Source organism: Oncorhynchus masou, chromosome 13 (assembly GCF_036934945.1).
Source record: "Oncorhynchus masou masou isolate Uvic2021 chromosome 13, UVic_Omas_1.1, whole genome shotgun sequence".
Classification (NCBI taxonomy): domain Eukaryota; kingdom Metazoa; phylum Chordata; class Actinopteri; order Salmoniformes; family Salmonidae; genus Oncorhynchus; species Oncorhynchus masou.
This window is the reverse complement of record NC_088224.1, coordinates 43,785,302-43,801,616: the sequence shown is the minus strand read 5'-3', so window position 1 is coordinate 43,801,616 and position 16,315 is coordinate 43,785,302. Positions and strand designations below refer to the sequence as shown.

At 41.8% G+C, this 16,315-nt stretch overlaps 2 protein-coding genes across 3 annotated transcripts in view; one reads left to right on the top strand and one right to left on the bottom strand.

Annotated features, from left to right (window-relative positions):
- The first annotated feature begins 1,048 nt into the window (after positions 1 to 1,048).
- exosc7 (exosome component 7) lies at positions 1,049 to 10,153 on the top strand. Its single transcript, XM_064983975.1, has 8 exons — positions 1,049 to 1,156; positions 1,356 to 1,457; positions 1,585 to 1,679; positions 1,793 to 1,958; positions 5,378 to 5,448; positions 5,594 to 5,717; positions 5,883 to 6,038; positions 9,993 to 10,153. The coding sequence occupies exons 1-8, from the start codon at positions 1,100 to 1,102 to the stop codon at positions 10,095 to 10,097; spliced, it is 876 nt and encodes a 291-aa protein (XP_064840047.1). The 5' UTR covers positions 1,049 to 1,099; the 3' UTR covers positions 10,098 to 10,153.
- A 2,532-nt stretch (positions 10,154 to 12,685) lies between these two features.
- LOC135552393 (CUB domain-containing protein 1-like) overlaps positions 12,686 to 16,315 on the bottom strand; it is a 32,148-nt gene continuing 28,518 nt past the window's right edge. For both annotated transcript variants that reach the window (XM_064983973.1, XM_064983974.1), the window contains exons 10-12: positions 15,152 to 15,508; positions 14,199 to 14,286; positions 12,686 to 14,068 (exon numbers count right to left, since the gene is read on the bottom strand). In XM_064983973.1, coding sequence (XP_064840045.1) covers positions 13,537 to 14,068; positions 14,199 to 14,286; positions 15,152 to 15,508 — 977 coding nt within the window. In that variant the 3' untranslated portion in view covers positions 12,686 to 13,536. The remainder of the gene's footprint in view (positions 14,069 to 14,198; positions 14,287 to 15,151; positions 15,509 to 16,315) is intronic.

Here is a 16,315-nt window from a genome sequence, read left to right as displayed (position 1 = left end):
TCTAAAAACCGATGTAGGATATTAGTGTAGCTAATGGCCCAAAAGCCGGCAGATGGTGATATTGAGTCATTTTAGTGTACCGTCCAAAGCGAATGTATGCAGCTGGCTATTTAGCGTATAACATTTATATCCTCCATGGACCAGTTTGTATGTAAATCGAGTCTGAAAGGAGAATGTTTTAATGAGGAGAATGTGGAAAATATGGGTACTTTCTTTATGAAACACATTTTCCACCACCATGTAAGAGTGGCTAATGGTACATCCTGATGATGTGCCACACTTTCATCCAGGGGTAAACAGCAGACTGCTGTTACTTGATTGGCTGAACACCATACACCCAGGGTTGTATTCATGACAGAAACATTTACCATTTAAGAACCAAACAGAGAAAACAGAACGAAACAGAATCAGCATAATGATTATACACCTCAGGACTAGCAGTCATGGGCATTAGCCGCTCTAGCATGGTTATGGAAAGTGGTGTTTCATAAGGAAATTACACCAATTTCCCCTGTTTTTTTCTCACCATTAAATCGAGTTGAGGATAAAATCGACGCCGTTGCAATCTGAATGGAGAATGTTTTATGTTTGAACCGGTCCACGGGGGATACAAGTGTAGCCTGCTACATGGGCTCCCTTTGGACGGTAAGATGAAATGACTCAATATCGCCATCTGCTGGCCTTAGGGCTATGCATCTAACTCAATTTAAACTCCAACTGCACTACAAAGTAGTCTTTTGCAAAATATCATCCCTCGCCTACTTTTATGTAATAACTATAGCTATTTGTTAAAACATAGCAGTAATCAAAGAAATATCGATCTTAAAATTGTCTGAGTTGGAATGCATAACAAGCTAAATCATTGACATGTTATCTCAAAGGCTATAAAGTACAAATTCAAACAGTCCAAAAACACAAAATTCCGGGCATTTGAATCGAATGGTAGAGCTGTGTTTATTTGTACACTGATCCAGCAACAATCTGGATAGTTTCTGCCACTGACGTACAAGAAGAAGCTGAGTTTTATCTGTGCCTTTTTGCCGCTCTTTGATGACGTACACAGCGGAAGAACACATGTGGTATTTTAGTGCAACGCATCATGGCTACTGTACAAGTCAGTGAGGCTGAAAAGGTGTATATTTTGCATGGTGTACGGGTAGGTGGTATTCTGAAAGATATTGCTACATGCTCTTGTTCAGTTGACCTTTTTGCGTGAATTCATTGTTTTATGGCTAGCTATCTTTCTTTACCACAGCGAAAGTCATCCTCTTGGCATAGCTAGCTAACAAGCTAACGTTAATGCCAGAATGTGGCAAGATTTTGTTCTTATGTTCTATGGTAATTTTTTTCACCAGGATGACTTACGGGTTGATGGACGAGGATGCGAGGACTACAGGCACATGGAGATTGAGACAGACATGGTGTCAAATACAGATGGCTCAGCCAAAGTGACACTGGTAATTTCAATGCTCCTTGCAAAACAATGTTGCACATCGAAAAGCTAACACAGTGGGGTCTGACATGTCAGACAGTGAGATGCATGTATCATATCCCTGCATTCAATATATGTCTTGTCTCTTGCAGGGGCATACAGACGTGCTAGTGGGAGTCAAAGCTGAAATGGGAAAGCCAAGGCCCATGGTCCCAGATGAAGGCTACCTAGAGTTTTTTGTTGATTGGTGAGTGCATTGTTTTGCTTGGAGTACAGTATAATTCTAATATGTCGGACACTGGTGGTAGTGTTGTAACAAGTAATTTATGATGAATCGCCCTCTTCTTGTACCCCTCCTAGCTCTGCCAATGCCACACCAGAGTTTGAGGGTCGGGGTGGTGATGAGCTGGGCATGGAGTTGAGCAACACCCTGTACAAAGTGTTCAACAACAGATACAGTGTGGACCTGAAAAGCCTCTGCATCAGCCCAGGGGAACACTGCTGGGTGCTCTATGTGGACGTGCTGGTGAGTGACTGACACGGCAACACGGGCCTCAAAGTAGAGGTCTTAACAGGTTCTCAAATGGATCTGTGGCTTTCCCACCCGACGTGATATGCATCAATAAATTATAAAACAAAACATTCCGAATGGACCCAAGGACAGTCAGACCCGTTCCGAAAAGGCCTGTGTACAAAACACACCCGGGCCTTCAGATCTGAGTAGAAAGAGAGAGAAAGAAACCTCCGACCTGGTGCTACCATCACCCTCAACAAAAGAACGGTATTGGCCAAATGATCCACAGTTACATGTCCTTAACTGCCTATAACAAATGACCAAAAAACTATTTGTTTCGACGTGTAGCATATTCAAAACTTCATAGCCTGTTGTTTTATTTGTTTTTACTTTCCTAAAACAATAATTGTCGACCTCACGGTTCAGATGTTGGAGATTTGAGCACTTATGCTTTAGGGCATTGCTTGCATTTAGGATATTGATATATATTTTTTTAAATTGAAAAAATATGAAAGAAGAGAAGCTTAGGCCTTAGAGAGACCGATAGAGAGAAACCGGCTCCGTGTTCCCAACACCACTGCATTCTTTATCCTTGTCAGACAGGCTCCTACTGCTATACAGATAAAGGTGTACAGAAGGAGGCAAATTCGTTAATTTTCAATCAGATTGTTATATATTTTTTTTATAAAGATAAGCATTACATTGTTCGATGAATAAAAGGGGGAACTCTGGTAGGCCTAAAATATTCTTCCTCACTGCAAGTTCAACAGCAGGTGTCAATTGAAGCTCTGGTACCAGGGGCAGACTTAGTGATTTGGAGGCCCCAGGCGAGGGCCAGTCTGATTGTCCAACAAATCACTTCAAAAAATAGGTCACCTTTTACATGTTCATCCAAAATAATTCCAGTATCCGAACAGTGCACAGTGCACCTGCCAGCTTCTCTTCAAATCACAAGTGGCTGAAACTACTGTATCTCACTGGAGAAAGCACCTGAGCGAGCGAAACGGCGCCCCTCTCTCTGTCTTACTATATGTAGCCCATGTATCTGATTTTTGTCTGGCCCACAAAAATTGTATTGCATGCTATACTCTTTTTGGCCAGACAGCATCGATACATGGGCTACACATGCTTATCATTTGCCTTGACGATGGTGGCAGTATTATCAGCAGCACCTGTCTTTTTACAAAAGAAAGGCGTATTGTATACCCTTAGAGTCTAAGGGCCCGGGGCTGGGTTTCTCCTAAGCTAGCCTCTTTGACAACCAGGCTTCCTTAATACGGGTAAGCCTGGGGAGGTTTATGGCAGAAAAATTGCTAAAAAGGGTGGAGACTCATTGTAAATCAGAGACCCCCCGCAACATGTCAAACCAATGAAATGCCTTGCTTGGGCGGAGCTCCAACAGTGCCCCCTAGATTAGTGTCGTAGGTGCAACAGTGTGCGCAGATTATTTTTTTACAGTCTATGACAGGAAATCGCTGATTTAAAACCTCAGCAAATGTTGTCGTATGTCGATTTTTGTGTATAGAGCACACTTCTGACAAGACAGATTCCTATTTTTCCTCCGGGTGTTCTTTCATTTTCTGCAATGTTACAAACTAGCGTACTGAATAACTCTGCAAAATGTCCCTCCCGTCTGAAAACAGTGACGAACCTAACACGTAGCACAAACAAGCATGTGTGTGTGCCTGTGTGGGGGGGGTTAAAATGTAACATCCAATCAAAATCTTGCTGCTGGGAGCCAACGGACCATTCAAACCGTTTTTGCAATTCTACAGACCTCCCAACGGAGGCGTGACAGCGATGTGATTTTGGAGGTATTGCAATGCTACGCTTCTACTAAGATAAAATATGGAATTGTTTTAAGATGTTCATATCAAGGATAAGCTATCTGATTTAGAATTTTAGGACTCCTGTAGGTATACTTTTTTAAATGAAACATTGAATTTGGCCTAACTGCCATTAGCCCATAGAAGTACATTGAATAACAGATTCATACATGGGGAGGGAACAATCACAAATGTAATCAAAAGGAAGAATGTTTTGACGTGTCTGTCCTATATCTGAGAGAGATATGGGAAAAAATGTAACCAGTTTATAATAGCAGTAAGGCACCTTGTGGTATATGGCCAATATACCATGGCTAAGGGCTGTATCCAGGCACTCCGCGTTGCGTTGTGCTTAAGAACGGCCCTTAGCCGTGGTATATTGGCCATATACCATAGCCCCTCAGGCCTTATTGCTTAAGTAGTAGACCTTAAGTAGACCGTTCGGACACTACAGACGTTTTCATGACAAGACTGAATTTCGAGATGTCGCCTGGTCTGACAAACACAGCTGTAGTTCTGCCACCTTCCGCTGCAGATGTGGAATGCCGACATCAGCAGATGCGGTGGATTGAAGTGCAGCCCATGGAAAAAATAAAACAAACTCTCTAGCTTTAACAGGCAGATTTTGAGTGTGATTGTTTTGGTTATTTATTGTCTCGATGAGCATGGGGGTCCACCAAGCGGATAAATTATATATAAAGCAGCAGTCAAAAGTTTGGACACCAACTCATTTAAGGGTTTTTCTTTTGTTTTGACTATTTTCTACATTATAGATTAATAGTGAAGACTTTAACTATGAAATAACACATGGAATCATGTAGTAACCAAAAAGGTGTTACACAAGGTTTTTCCTATTCATGGTTTGAGTGCAAGTAGCCCCTATAACAGGCCTACCAGTAATTCTATTTTTATTGCTATAAATACAGCATTATAGTTGGAACTTAATTAGGCTGAAGAAAACGTCTCAGAATGAAATGAAAACACTTATTGCATAGTTAAAGACCTGGTTTAAACCTTCACAAAAGTTTTGAACATGCTAGGCCTATATTGCAGCAATTACCAACAAAGACGAGTTCCCACTGTAGGCCTACAAATGCCAGCAAAAGGCTAATGATATTTATTTTACAACAGGTCTACTTGAGTAGCGGTGCGTGGGTAAAGTCACTGGGGAAGTCGAGCCAGAAAATGTAAAGGCATATTACAATATGCGTTATGATAATTGCATTTTTTGCTCTATAACCTGTTAGTTCATATACTGTACCTTGCGACCGTTATATATATAACGATATATATATATATATATGCCTAAAAAGACAGTGGCAGAATACATTCAACCATACCTTTTGTTTCATCACAAAACCTGGAGAGCGACCTCTGTCTAGTGAAGTCCACAAAACAGGAAAGAGAAGAGCTTTGACTGAGCTGAGCGGGAGCTGCCCTCCGTAGGGCTGGGTGGGCCAAGAGACCAGAGGTGGCAGGAGTGTTTGGGTTGGGATGTAGGGTTTGCGCATAGCCTGAAGGTAGGGAGGGACAGTTCCCCTTTCAAAGTGTAATTGGTCTCTTTTATTTGTGTGTGATGTCATCACTTTTTATTTTGCTTCTCAGCTCCTGCAGTGTGATGGAAATCTTTTTGATGCCATCTCTGTTGCAATTAAAGCAGCTCTCTTCAATACAAAGTAAGGTGCTAAGCTTCAGTTACCACTTTGCTCATTAAATTGCAATTAATAGATGCTGTGATTTCATAGTCTGTCCTACAGAGCTCAAACAATAGAACATCTAGTCCTGAGTCAAACACTTTCTTCACCTTCCCTCTCCCAACAGAATTCCCAAAGTGCACATCTCTGAGGATGAGGAAGGAGGGAAGGAAATAGAGCTGTCAGACGACCCCTACGATTGCATGCGACTCAATGTGGAGAACGTTCCCTGCATCGTGACCTTGTGCAAGGTGGGTTCGGTCATTCACATGGCAACACCTGCTGAGATGGTATTAGTGTATCAAATCACATCATTTACATGAGTTTAGTTTAGACAAAGGATAGTAAACCTGGATGATTTTGTTCACAAATGATGGTTATTCACATATTATTTGTGTGTCCTCGTCTCACTCCAGGTGGGCCATAGGCACGTGGTGGATGCCACGCTGCAGGAGAAGGCGTGTTCAGTGGCCAGCCTGATCATCTCTGTCACACACAAGGGGACGGTCACCTGTGTCAGGAAGGTGGGGGGAGGCAGCCTGGACCCAGAGAGCATCTTTGAGATGACCGAGGTGAAATAGGATGCCTCTGCTCTTTTTCATACCATCTGTCCTCACCCAGGCAAACTTATTAGCATAGGATGTTCAGTTGTATCAAATTTTAACCTTATCAGCACATCACAAAGTTGGTTACACAATTACACCTTTTGTGTAGAGGAAATTCATTAAGTGTGTGAATGTACAGTTTATTTTGTTTGTGAATGCATTGTGCAATTTCTTTTTTGCAATTGCAATGCAGGGTGCATTCGCAAAGTATTCAGACCCCTTCCGTTTTTCCACATTTTGTTACGTTACAGCCTTATTCTAAAAAAAAATATATTTTTTTAAATCAGCAATCTACACACAGTACTCCATAATGACAAAGCAAAAACAGGTTTTTAGACATTCTTGCAAAAAAATTTAAATAAACAAGACAAGTATTCAGCCCCTTGCTTGTTCACATAATTTGCTTTGAGCACTGAAATTGAGCCCAGGTGCATCCATTGATCATCCTTGAGATGTTTCTACAACTTGATTGGACATGATTTGGAAAGGCACACACCTGTCTATATAAGGTCCCACAGTTGACAGTGCATGTCAGAGCAGAAACCAAGCCATGATGTCAAAGGATTTGTCAGTAGATCTCAGAGACAGGATTGTGTTGATACACACATCTGGGGAAGGGTACCAAAACATTTATGCAGCATTGAAGGTCGCCAAGAACACAGTGGCCTCCATCATTCTTAAATGGAGGAAGTTTGGAACCACCAAGACTCTTCCTAGACGTGGGCACCTGGCCAAACTGAGCAATCGGGGGAGAAGGGCCTTGGTCAGGGAGGTGACCAAGAACCCGATGGTCACTCTGACAGAGCTCCAGAGTTCCTCTGTGGAGATGGGAGAACCTTCCAGAAGGACAACCATTTCTGTAGCACTCTACCAATCAGGCCTTTATGTTAGAGTGGCCAGATGGAACCTCTCCCCAGTAAAAGGCACATGACAGCCCACTTGGAGTTTGACAAAAGGCAAATAAAGACTCTCAGACCATGAGAAACAAGATTCTCTGGTCTGATGAAACCAAGATTGAACTTTTTGGCCTGAATGCCAAGCGTCACGTCTGGAGGAAACCTGGCACCATCCCTATGGTGAAGCGTGATTGCAGCACCATGCCGTGGGGATGTTTTGGCTTCCGGACAACTCTCTGAATGTCCTTGAGTGGCCTAGTCATAACCCAGACTTGAACTTGATCTAACATCTCTGGAGAGGTGAAAATAGCGGTGCAGCGACGTTCCCCATCCAACCTGACAGAGCTTGAGAGGATCTGAAGATAAGAATGGGAGAAACTCCCCAAATACTGGTGTGCCAAGCTTGTAGCGTCATACGCAAGAAGACTTGAAGCTGTAATCGCTGCTAAAGGTGCTTCAACAAAGTACTGAGTAAAGGGTCTGAATACTTATGTAAATATGATATTTCATATTTAAGTTTTATATACTAAAGATTTATGCGTGCACACACACACACACACTACCATTCAAAAGTTTGGGGTCACTTTGAAATGTCCTTGTTTTTGGAAGGAAATTACTTTTTTTGTCCGTTTTAAAATAACATCAAATTGATCCGAAATACAGTGTAGACATTGTTAATGTTGTAAATGACCATTGTAGCTGGAAAGAGCTTTTTTTTTATACATTTTTTAAATATATCTACGTACAGAAGCCCATTATCATCAACCATCACTCCCGTGTTCCAATGGCACGTTGTTAGCTAATCCAAGTTTATCATATAAAAAAAATCATTAGCATAACGCTTTTCCGATTTATGTTAGCACAGCTGAAACTGATTAAAGAATCAATAAAACTGGCCTTCTTTAGACTAGTTCAGTATCCGGATCATCAGCATTTGTGCGTTCGATTATAGGCTCAAAATGGCCAGAAACTAATAACTTTCTTCTGAAACTCGTCAGTCTATTCCATGCGGGAAATTGCCAAAAACTGTAGATCTCATACAACGCGGTGTACTACTCCCTTCACAGAACAGTGCAAACTGTCTCTAAACAGAATATAAAGAGTAGGAGGCCCCGGTGCACAACTGAGCAAGAGGACAAGTACATTAGTGTCTAGTTTGAGAAACAGATGCCTCCCAAGTCAACTGGCAGCTTCATTAAATTGTACCCGCAAAACACCAGTCTCAACGTCAACAGTGAAGAGGCGACTCCGGGATGCTGGCCTTCTAGGCAGAGTTGCAAAGAAAAAGCCATATCTCAGACTAGCCAATAAAAATAAAAGATAGGCAAATGAACACAAACACTGGACTGAGGAACTCTGCCTAGAAGGCCAGCATCCCGGAGTCGCCTCTTCACTGTTGATGTTGAGACTGGTGTTTTGCGGGTACTATTTAATGAAGCCGCCAGTCATTTACAACATTAACAATGTCTACACTATTTCTGATCAATTTGATGTTATTTTAATGGACAAACAAGAATTTCTAAGTAACCGCAAACTTTTGAACAAACTGTACCAGTCAAAGGTTTGGACAAACCAACTCATTCCAGGGTTTTTCTTTATTTTTCCTAATTTTTGTAGAGTAGTGTTGAAGACATCAAAACTTTGAAATAACACGTATATAATCATGTTGTAACCAAAAAAGTGTTCAAACAAATCAAAATATATTTTGTATTTGAGTTTTGTCAAAGTAGCAACCCTTTGCATTCTCTCAACCAGCTTTACCTGGAATGTTTTTCCAACTGTCTTGAAGGAGTTCTCCAACTCATCCCAAACCATCTCAATTGGGTTGAGGTCAGGTGATTGTGGAGGCCAGGACATCTGATGCAGCACTCATCACTCTCCTTGTTCAAATAGCCATTACACAGCCTGGAGGTGTGTTGGGTCATTGTCCTGTTGAAAAACAAATGATAACACAAATCAGATGGGATGGCATATTGCTGCAGAATGCTGTGGTAGCCATGCTGGTTAAGTCTGCCTTGAATTCTAAATTAATCACTGACAAGTGTCAACAGCAAAGCACCATCACACCTCCTCCTCCTTGCTTTACGGTGGGAACCACACGTGGATGTCCGCTCACCTACTCTGCCTCCACAAAGACACAGCGGTTGGCACCAAAAATCTCAAATTTGGACTCCTCAGACTAAAGGATAGATTTCCACTGGTTTAATTACAATTGCTTGTGTTTCTTGGCCCAAGCAAGTCTCTTCTTCTTATTGGTGACCTTTAGTGGTGGTTTCTTTGCAGCAGTTTGACCATGAAGGCCTGATTTCACGCAGTCTCCTCTGAACAGTTGAGATGTGTCTGTTACTTGAACTCTGAAGCATTTTTAAGGGCTGCAATTTTTGAGGCTGGTAACTCCTAATGAACTTGTCCTCTGCAGCAGAGGTAACTCTGGGTCTTCCATTCCTGTGGCGGTCCTCATGAGAGCCAGTTTCATCATAGCGCTTGATGGTTTTTGTAACTGCACTTGAAGAAACTTAAAGTTCTTGACATTTTCTGGTTTGACTGACCTTCATGTCTTAAAGTAATGGACTGTCGTTTCTCTTTGCTTATTTGAGTTATTCTTGCCATAATATGGACTTGGTCTTTTACGAAACAGGGCTATCTTCCGTATACCCCCTACCTGGTCACAACACAACTGATTGGCTCAAACGCATTAAGGAAAGAAATTCCACAAATGTAGTTAAGAAGGAGCACATGTTCATTGAAATGCATTCCAGGTGACTACCTCATAAAGCTGGTTGAGAGAATGCCAAGAGTGTGCAAAGTTGTCATCAAGGCAAAGTGTGGCTGCTTTGAAAAATCTCATTCCAAATATATTTTGATATTTTTAACACTTTGGTTACTACATGATTCTATATGTGTAATTTCATAGTTTTGATGTCTTCACTATTCTACAATGTTTTTTTTAATAAAGAAAAACCCTTGTATGTGTATATCTATCCAACACAAACATATTCTGATGATCTGTTGTGTATCTCTACAGACAGGGAAACGGGTAGGGAAAGCCCTCCACGCCCCCCTCATGGAGCTTCTGCAGGAGGAGGAGAGTCTGGGAAAGAAGAGACAGAAAGTGGGCTTTCTTGGTTAGCATCACAGTTTTTGTAAATGTTTACTATTCTAATAAAGCATTTTATTTGTACAGTCTTTTTCCTTGTCTGTTTTCAGAGAAAATTATGAAAGGTATTTATTTAAAGACTCATGCAATGTCTTCCTTACATGTCAAAGCAGGGACATTCTGAATCACCAATACAAATTGTGTATGAGTATTTTGAACAGGGTCTTCTTGGCATTCAAATGGCTCCAATAAAAACTAAAGCCCCTTTTGAGTCTGAGGTTGGCCAGGATTTCACAAATGTTCAGCATTATTAAGTGAAGTTAATGTCTTTTAAACTGAATGTTTTTCTGTAATTGAGTAGATACAACTCAAAGTCCTATTGTCCTTGCCATGTGTTAGTGTCATCAGAAAAGCACAAAGTGCACAGCTGAAAGAGATGTGAGACTTGACCATTTCCACTGCGTAAGAACCCTGGCCTGGGGCGTCTGCGCTGCCTGAACCTCTGTGGAAAAGCTACCACACAGCCTTGTCCAAGGACTAGAACAACCATCTCAGCGACTACATCCACCAGCACATTGGCCCATATGAGCTAATCTGGCTGGACATCAGCGACATTGTGACTGAAGGCAAATGGATGGACCAGGCACGCAACAGCATCCTCTACAAGAACTGGAACTCCGATTCCAGATCCCCAAGGTTAAATAGTTCCCGGAACTGTGCCATCCTCTGAAACCATTGGTGGGAAATGGTTGGACAAGACCTGTCATGAGGAGAAGGCCTCTGTCTACGAGTGCCATTTATTTTATCTGCATTTCCCCTGCTTGAATTATATTTTTTGTTGCCTACCAAAAAGAACATACATTGCTTTAAACCCCTGAATGTTGGACCTTTTCTAGAGCCAGACAAAAAGAACAGGTGAAACACCGGTACATAGAGAATTCTTTGTAAAATATAATGGAGTGGTTTCCCTGGACACAGATTAAGGATTATCCAGGACTAGGATTAATCTGCATCCAGAACACTGCCTCAATGACACATTTTCATGTGAATTTGCATATTGTTTTGTACATGTATGAAATCATTTTTGTAAATTCCTATCTAATTTACAATTATTTCAGAGAGCTAGCCTTTGAATAGTTATTTGTTTTTATCACAATGTCTAGACTGAAAAATATGAAAACTGAACTACACTACTGAACAAAAAATGTTTTAGGGAATGTTCATTGAACAGTGATTAATATACACTGCTCAAAAAAATAAAGGGAACACTAAAATAACACATCCTAGATCTGAATGAATTACATATTCTTATTAAAATATTTTTTTCTTTACATAGTTGAATGTGCTGACAACAAAATCACAAAAATTATCAATGGAAATCAATCTTATCAACCCATGGAGGTCTGGATTTGGAGTCACACTCAAAATTAAAGTGGAAAAACCACACTACAGGCTGATGCAACTTTGATATAATGTCCTTAAAACAAGTCAAAATGAGGCTCAGTAATGTGTGTGGCCTCCACGTGCCTTTATGACCTCCCTACAACGCCTGGGCATGCTCCTGATGAGGTGGCGGATGGTCCCCTGAGGGATCTCCCAGACCTGGACTAAAGCATCCACCAACTCCTGGACAGTGTGTGGTGCAACGTGGCGTTGGTGGATGGAACGAGACATGATGTCCCAGATGTGCTCAATTAGATTCAGGTCTGGGGAACGGGTGGGCCAGTCCATAGCATCAATGCCTTCCTCTTGCAGGAACTGCTGACACACTCCAGCCACATGAGGTCTAGCATTGTCTTGCTGTGCGGCCCCCGAAAAGAAAGAAATACGACCCCACACCATGACTGACCCACCGCCAAACCGGTCATGCTGGAGGATGTTGCAGGCAGCAGAACGTTCTCCACGGCGACTCCAGACTGTCACATGTGCTCAGTGTGAACCTGCTTTCATCTGTGAAGAGCACAGGGCGCCAGTGGCGAATTTGCCAATCTTGGTGTTCTCTGGCAAATGCCAAACGTCCTGCACGGTGTTGGGCTGTAAGCACAACCCCCACCTGTGGACGTCGGGCCCTCATACCACCCTCATGGAGTCTGTTTCTGACCGTATGAGCAGACACATGCACATTTGTGGCCTGCTGGAGGTCATTTTGCAGGGCTCTGGCAGTGCTCCTCCTGCTCCTCCTTGCACAAAGGCAGAGGTAGCGGTCCTGCTGCTGGGTTGTTGCCCTCCTACGGCCACCTCCACTTCTCCTGATGTACTGGCCTGTCTCCTGGTAGCGCCTCCATGCTCACCACCAGCATTCAAAAGTGACCAGCAAAAAAAAATCAGCCAGGAAGCATAGGAACTGAGAAGTGGTCTGTGGTCACCACCTGCAGAACCACTCCTTTATTGGGGTGTCTTTCTAATTGCCTATAATTTCCACCTGTTGTCTATCCCATTTGCATAACAGCATGTGAAATTTATTGTCAATCAGTGTTGCTTCCTACGTGGACAGTTTGATTTCACAGAAGTGATTGACTTGGAGTTACATTGTGTTGTTTAAGTGTTCCCTTTATTTTTTTGAGCAGTATATATATATATATATATATATAAAAAAAGTGATAACATTTTCATACTGAGGACAAGATTTTAAACCAAAGTTTATTGCCACAATCTGATGACCCTTGGCTTCTGGCTAAAGGTTTGGTTGTTTCCTGTAAAAGTCCCTCAACAAATACTCAATGGTAACCACTCCAACCTTCCAAACAATCGGTCTTCCGTGGTTCAAGGTTATAACAAGCTTCAAGATGGGATTTAAAAAGGTCACAGGTTTTAGCCAAAGGATTAATAATGTCACTTTTCCCCATAACAACAAGGAAGCCTTTTGTCTTTTCTTTGTACGTTTTAGTGTTTTGGATTGATTACCTTGTCTATCCTAAAACCTAAAAAAAACTGTATTACTCACAATATCACACTTTACACTGTTCACAGACCACTCAATGTCTAATTAATTAATTAAAATAATTGGCAGAGAAAAAGTTTGGTAATGTCTAAAAATACATTTACAGAGAAAAACCTTTGGCAAACAGCATCAACAATGCAAAAAAGGTAAAAGTAACTCAAGGTTACTCATTAGATGCAACCCTGCTCCTAAATCCATGGCACACCAGTGGCCCAGGGCAACATTTATTCTATTAAGTACATACTAGCATATAAAACAAAGATAAAATACAATCAAGAAATTTACACAAAAACCAAGTCCACCAGTATTGTAAAATCAGAAGAGCAGCACCATGTGCTGTAAGGAAGCGTAGACTCGGAGGCTCGAATGAAATGTAGTACCAGTGTTGTCTGATGGTCTTATGCGGTAGACAACACACTACTAATACAGACGCCCTGATTGTTATGCAAAGGCACATTTCCGCTCCATTTCTACACTGCAGTGAACTTGCAACAATGTGAAATAATTAACAGTAGTCCATCTCACAGTACGCTAAATGGATTCCTCCCCATCCGAGCCGATGAAGATCTCCGGTTCTAGGATTTGGTCTGCACCCGACAGTCGAATCGTATTTATATCCCCAGTGCTCTTGAACGTGCACAGCTCATTGTCCACCATCCTGCGGTCCATGAAGCCCATGCTGTTGTGACGGTTTATGGGCGTGCGAGGTCTTGATGGCATGAAGGATTCCGACGGGTCCAGGAAAGGTCTGTGCATGTCTTTCTCAGACACCAGTTCAGGCTCATGGTCTGCAGCAGTCTCTGTGATCTCTGGCACTCCGTCCTGGAGTGGCATGAATGTCCGGTAGGTGTCGACCGGCTGTCCTTGGAAATGGGCCTGGATGGTTCCCACATTGCAGGGCTCGCGGAGCAGGTGGCCATACACCATGGAGTCTTCGATGGAGGCGTAGACATGAGACTCATTGTCCGACCGGGTTTTGGGGAACATGCCGTCGCCTGGGATGAAGATATTCCCTTTCCTTACGAAGATGGAAGCCTCATTGACCATTGTTCTTTTCTTCTTCCTGTAAAGCACGAAAGAGGAATACAAATGGTTTTGAGTCAGACAAACTACAGCGGGGGAAACAGCCAAGTCATGGATTGACCTTAACATCAAAGCTATACAGATTGTTTTGGTGAGGCAGGTGTTCTCACCTTATCACCAAGCAGACGACTGTCAGCACAATGAGCATAAGGAGCAGCACTGCTCCCACAGCCCACAGAATGGAGCTTTGGAGCAGCACTATAGAGACACACACAAGAAGATAATCATGATTAGATATGGTAAGAATTAGACAAATATAAAAGGAACATTACTGTAGCAATGAAATGGGGTGCTGGTTTATGAGCAGGCTGAAAGACAGTTGCATGGAAGCATTATACTGTACATCCTCCCTTGTAACACATCTACTCCCATGTAACAATTCAAAACACTATGGCAAGTTTCAAGTTGATTGAGCAAAGAGAAGTGGAGTTACTCGGGTTTAATTTAGGATGTAAATAATGTTTTACAAAGGTTCCATTTCCTCATCTTTTGACGGATTGCTTAGATTTTCTCAAATCGTACTAGATACGTTCTGTGCTAAGAGTTAAGGTTCACAACTGAATTGCATGCTGTTAAATTTATAGTTTTTTTTTATCAACACCTGCTTTGGCATACACCTTCCTACCCTCAAGAACATCAATCAGTTTCAAGTTGATAGAGCAAAGAAAAGTTGAATTAGGGTTTGAATGAGAGCGCAATATTATTTTGTAGAAAGTTGCGGTTTTCTCTTCCATCTTTTGACATATCGCTGAGCTTTTTTCATACTTAGTAGAGGGATGAACATATATTCTGAGTTGAGTCAAGCTTCACTGACAGCACCCCTAAATACAGTGTTGTTGATTATGAGACCACCATGTATCCCTAATAAGTGCCCTACGTGTATTGATGTCATTTAAGAAATAGAAATTCAAATTGAAATATAAATTGTTGTAATTTTCCCTCAAATTTAAGATCTCTTAAAGAGTTATTGAAATAACCAGAAAAGATATCTGCATAATTCTATAATTTATCACAACCATAATTCAGTCACAACTCCATAATAACATTACAAACAGGTCCTTACTGGTAGTATTCTGTAAGGTGACCTTGCTGAGCACACTGAAGTGTCTGTCCTCCGGCAAACAGTTGGACATGTTGAGGTAGAAGCTCTCAGGGACCATCAGCTTGTCCTCTGCCGCCTCATCCTCCCTTTGACTCAATAGCTCCTCTGGAGAGCCCAGGGTCTGCACCTTGATGCACGTGTGCCCCTGGCCACACTTGGGCTGGCTGATGTTAGTGAACAGCAGGTTGGCCTGGAGGTGGCCCGGCAGATTGACGATCCAGGACACGGTGGAGTACGGCTTCATACCGTTGGGCCAGTTTGGGGTGGCCAGGAGGGCAGGGGAACCCATTCTGGGCTGGACAGTATATATGATGCTCTCTGATAGAGGAAAAAGTGATGAGGAACAATCATTTTCAATACAGTTTGAACACAGTGGTTGAAGAGAGGGAGAATGGAATTTTCCACTGAATCCATTGTTAAAACAAATCCCCTTGCTATTGCTGTATTTCAGTGCTCTCTTGTGGATGTTACACAAGGAATCATAAAAAGGTACGCGAAGAGAGTATTAAAGTAACTGTCCAGTGTTTCCAGATTTCTATGAAATGTGACCTATAATTCATTAAAATACGAGTGAAAGAATTACACTTTTTTGGAAGAAAAACTAAGTAGGACAAAAATAAGCTTTGTGTTGGAATGGTGTAGGCGTACCTAGGGATATGGTGGACAACATTTTGTCAGCCGATGATTGTCAAGGAAATAACGGTCAGTCTCACGGTATTGACCGTTAATTAACAAAACACATGTATCATCCCCTGGCTTCCACACACAGCCTACAAGCCACTGGTGCTGACCTTTGGAACATCTACATTTTAAATAGTCTAATAAATCCATGTAATATAGCCTATACCATCACAATAAATCCAATATTTCTTTTAGACAGGTCTAAAGACACATGATATGAAGAAAATGTGGTCTATTTCAGAAGAACAGAATAACATACTCCGAGTTGTCTTTATGTTAGGTCCTGATCTGGCTATGCCATATGGCAGTGGGCTACACTAGTTCATTAAGCAGACAAGATTTGCTTAGAATTTCATAGCATCATTTTATATTATTTTATAGTATGAATAATACAATTGAACAAAGCTGAATAAAACAAAGAATATTTTCTCCAAACAATTTGAG

Coding starts and splice junctions, on each gene's coding strand:
- exosc7 (XM_064983975.1), top strand. CDS start 1,100: ATGGCTACTGTACAAGTCAGTGAGGCTGAAAAGGTGTATATTTTGCAT. Junction 5,718..5,882: donor GCATCGTGACCTTGTGCAAG/GTGGGTTCGGTC, acceptor GTCTCACTCCAG/GTGGGCCATAGGCACGTGGT. Junction 6,039..9,992: donor GCATCTTTGAGATGACCGAG/GTGAAATAGGAT, acceptor GTATCTCTACAG/ACAGGGAAACGGGTAGGGAA.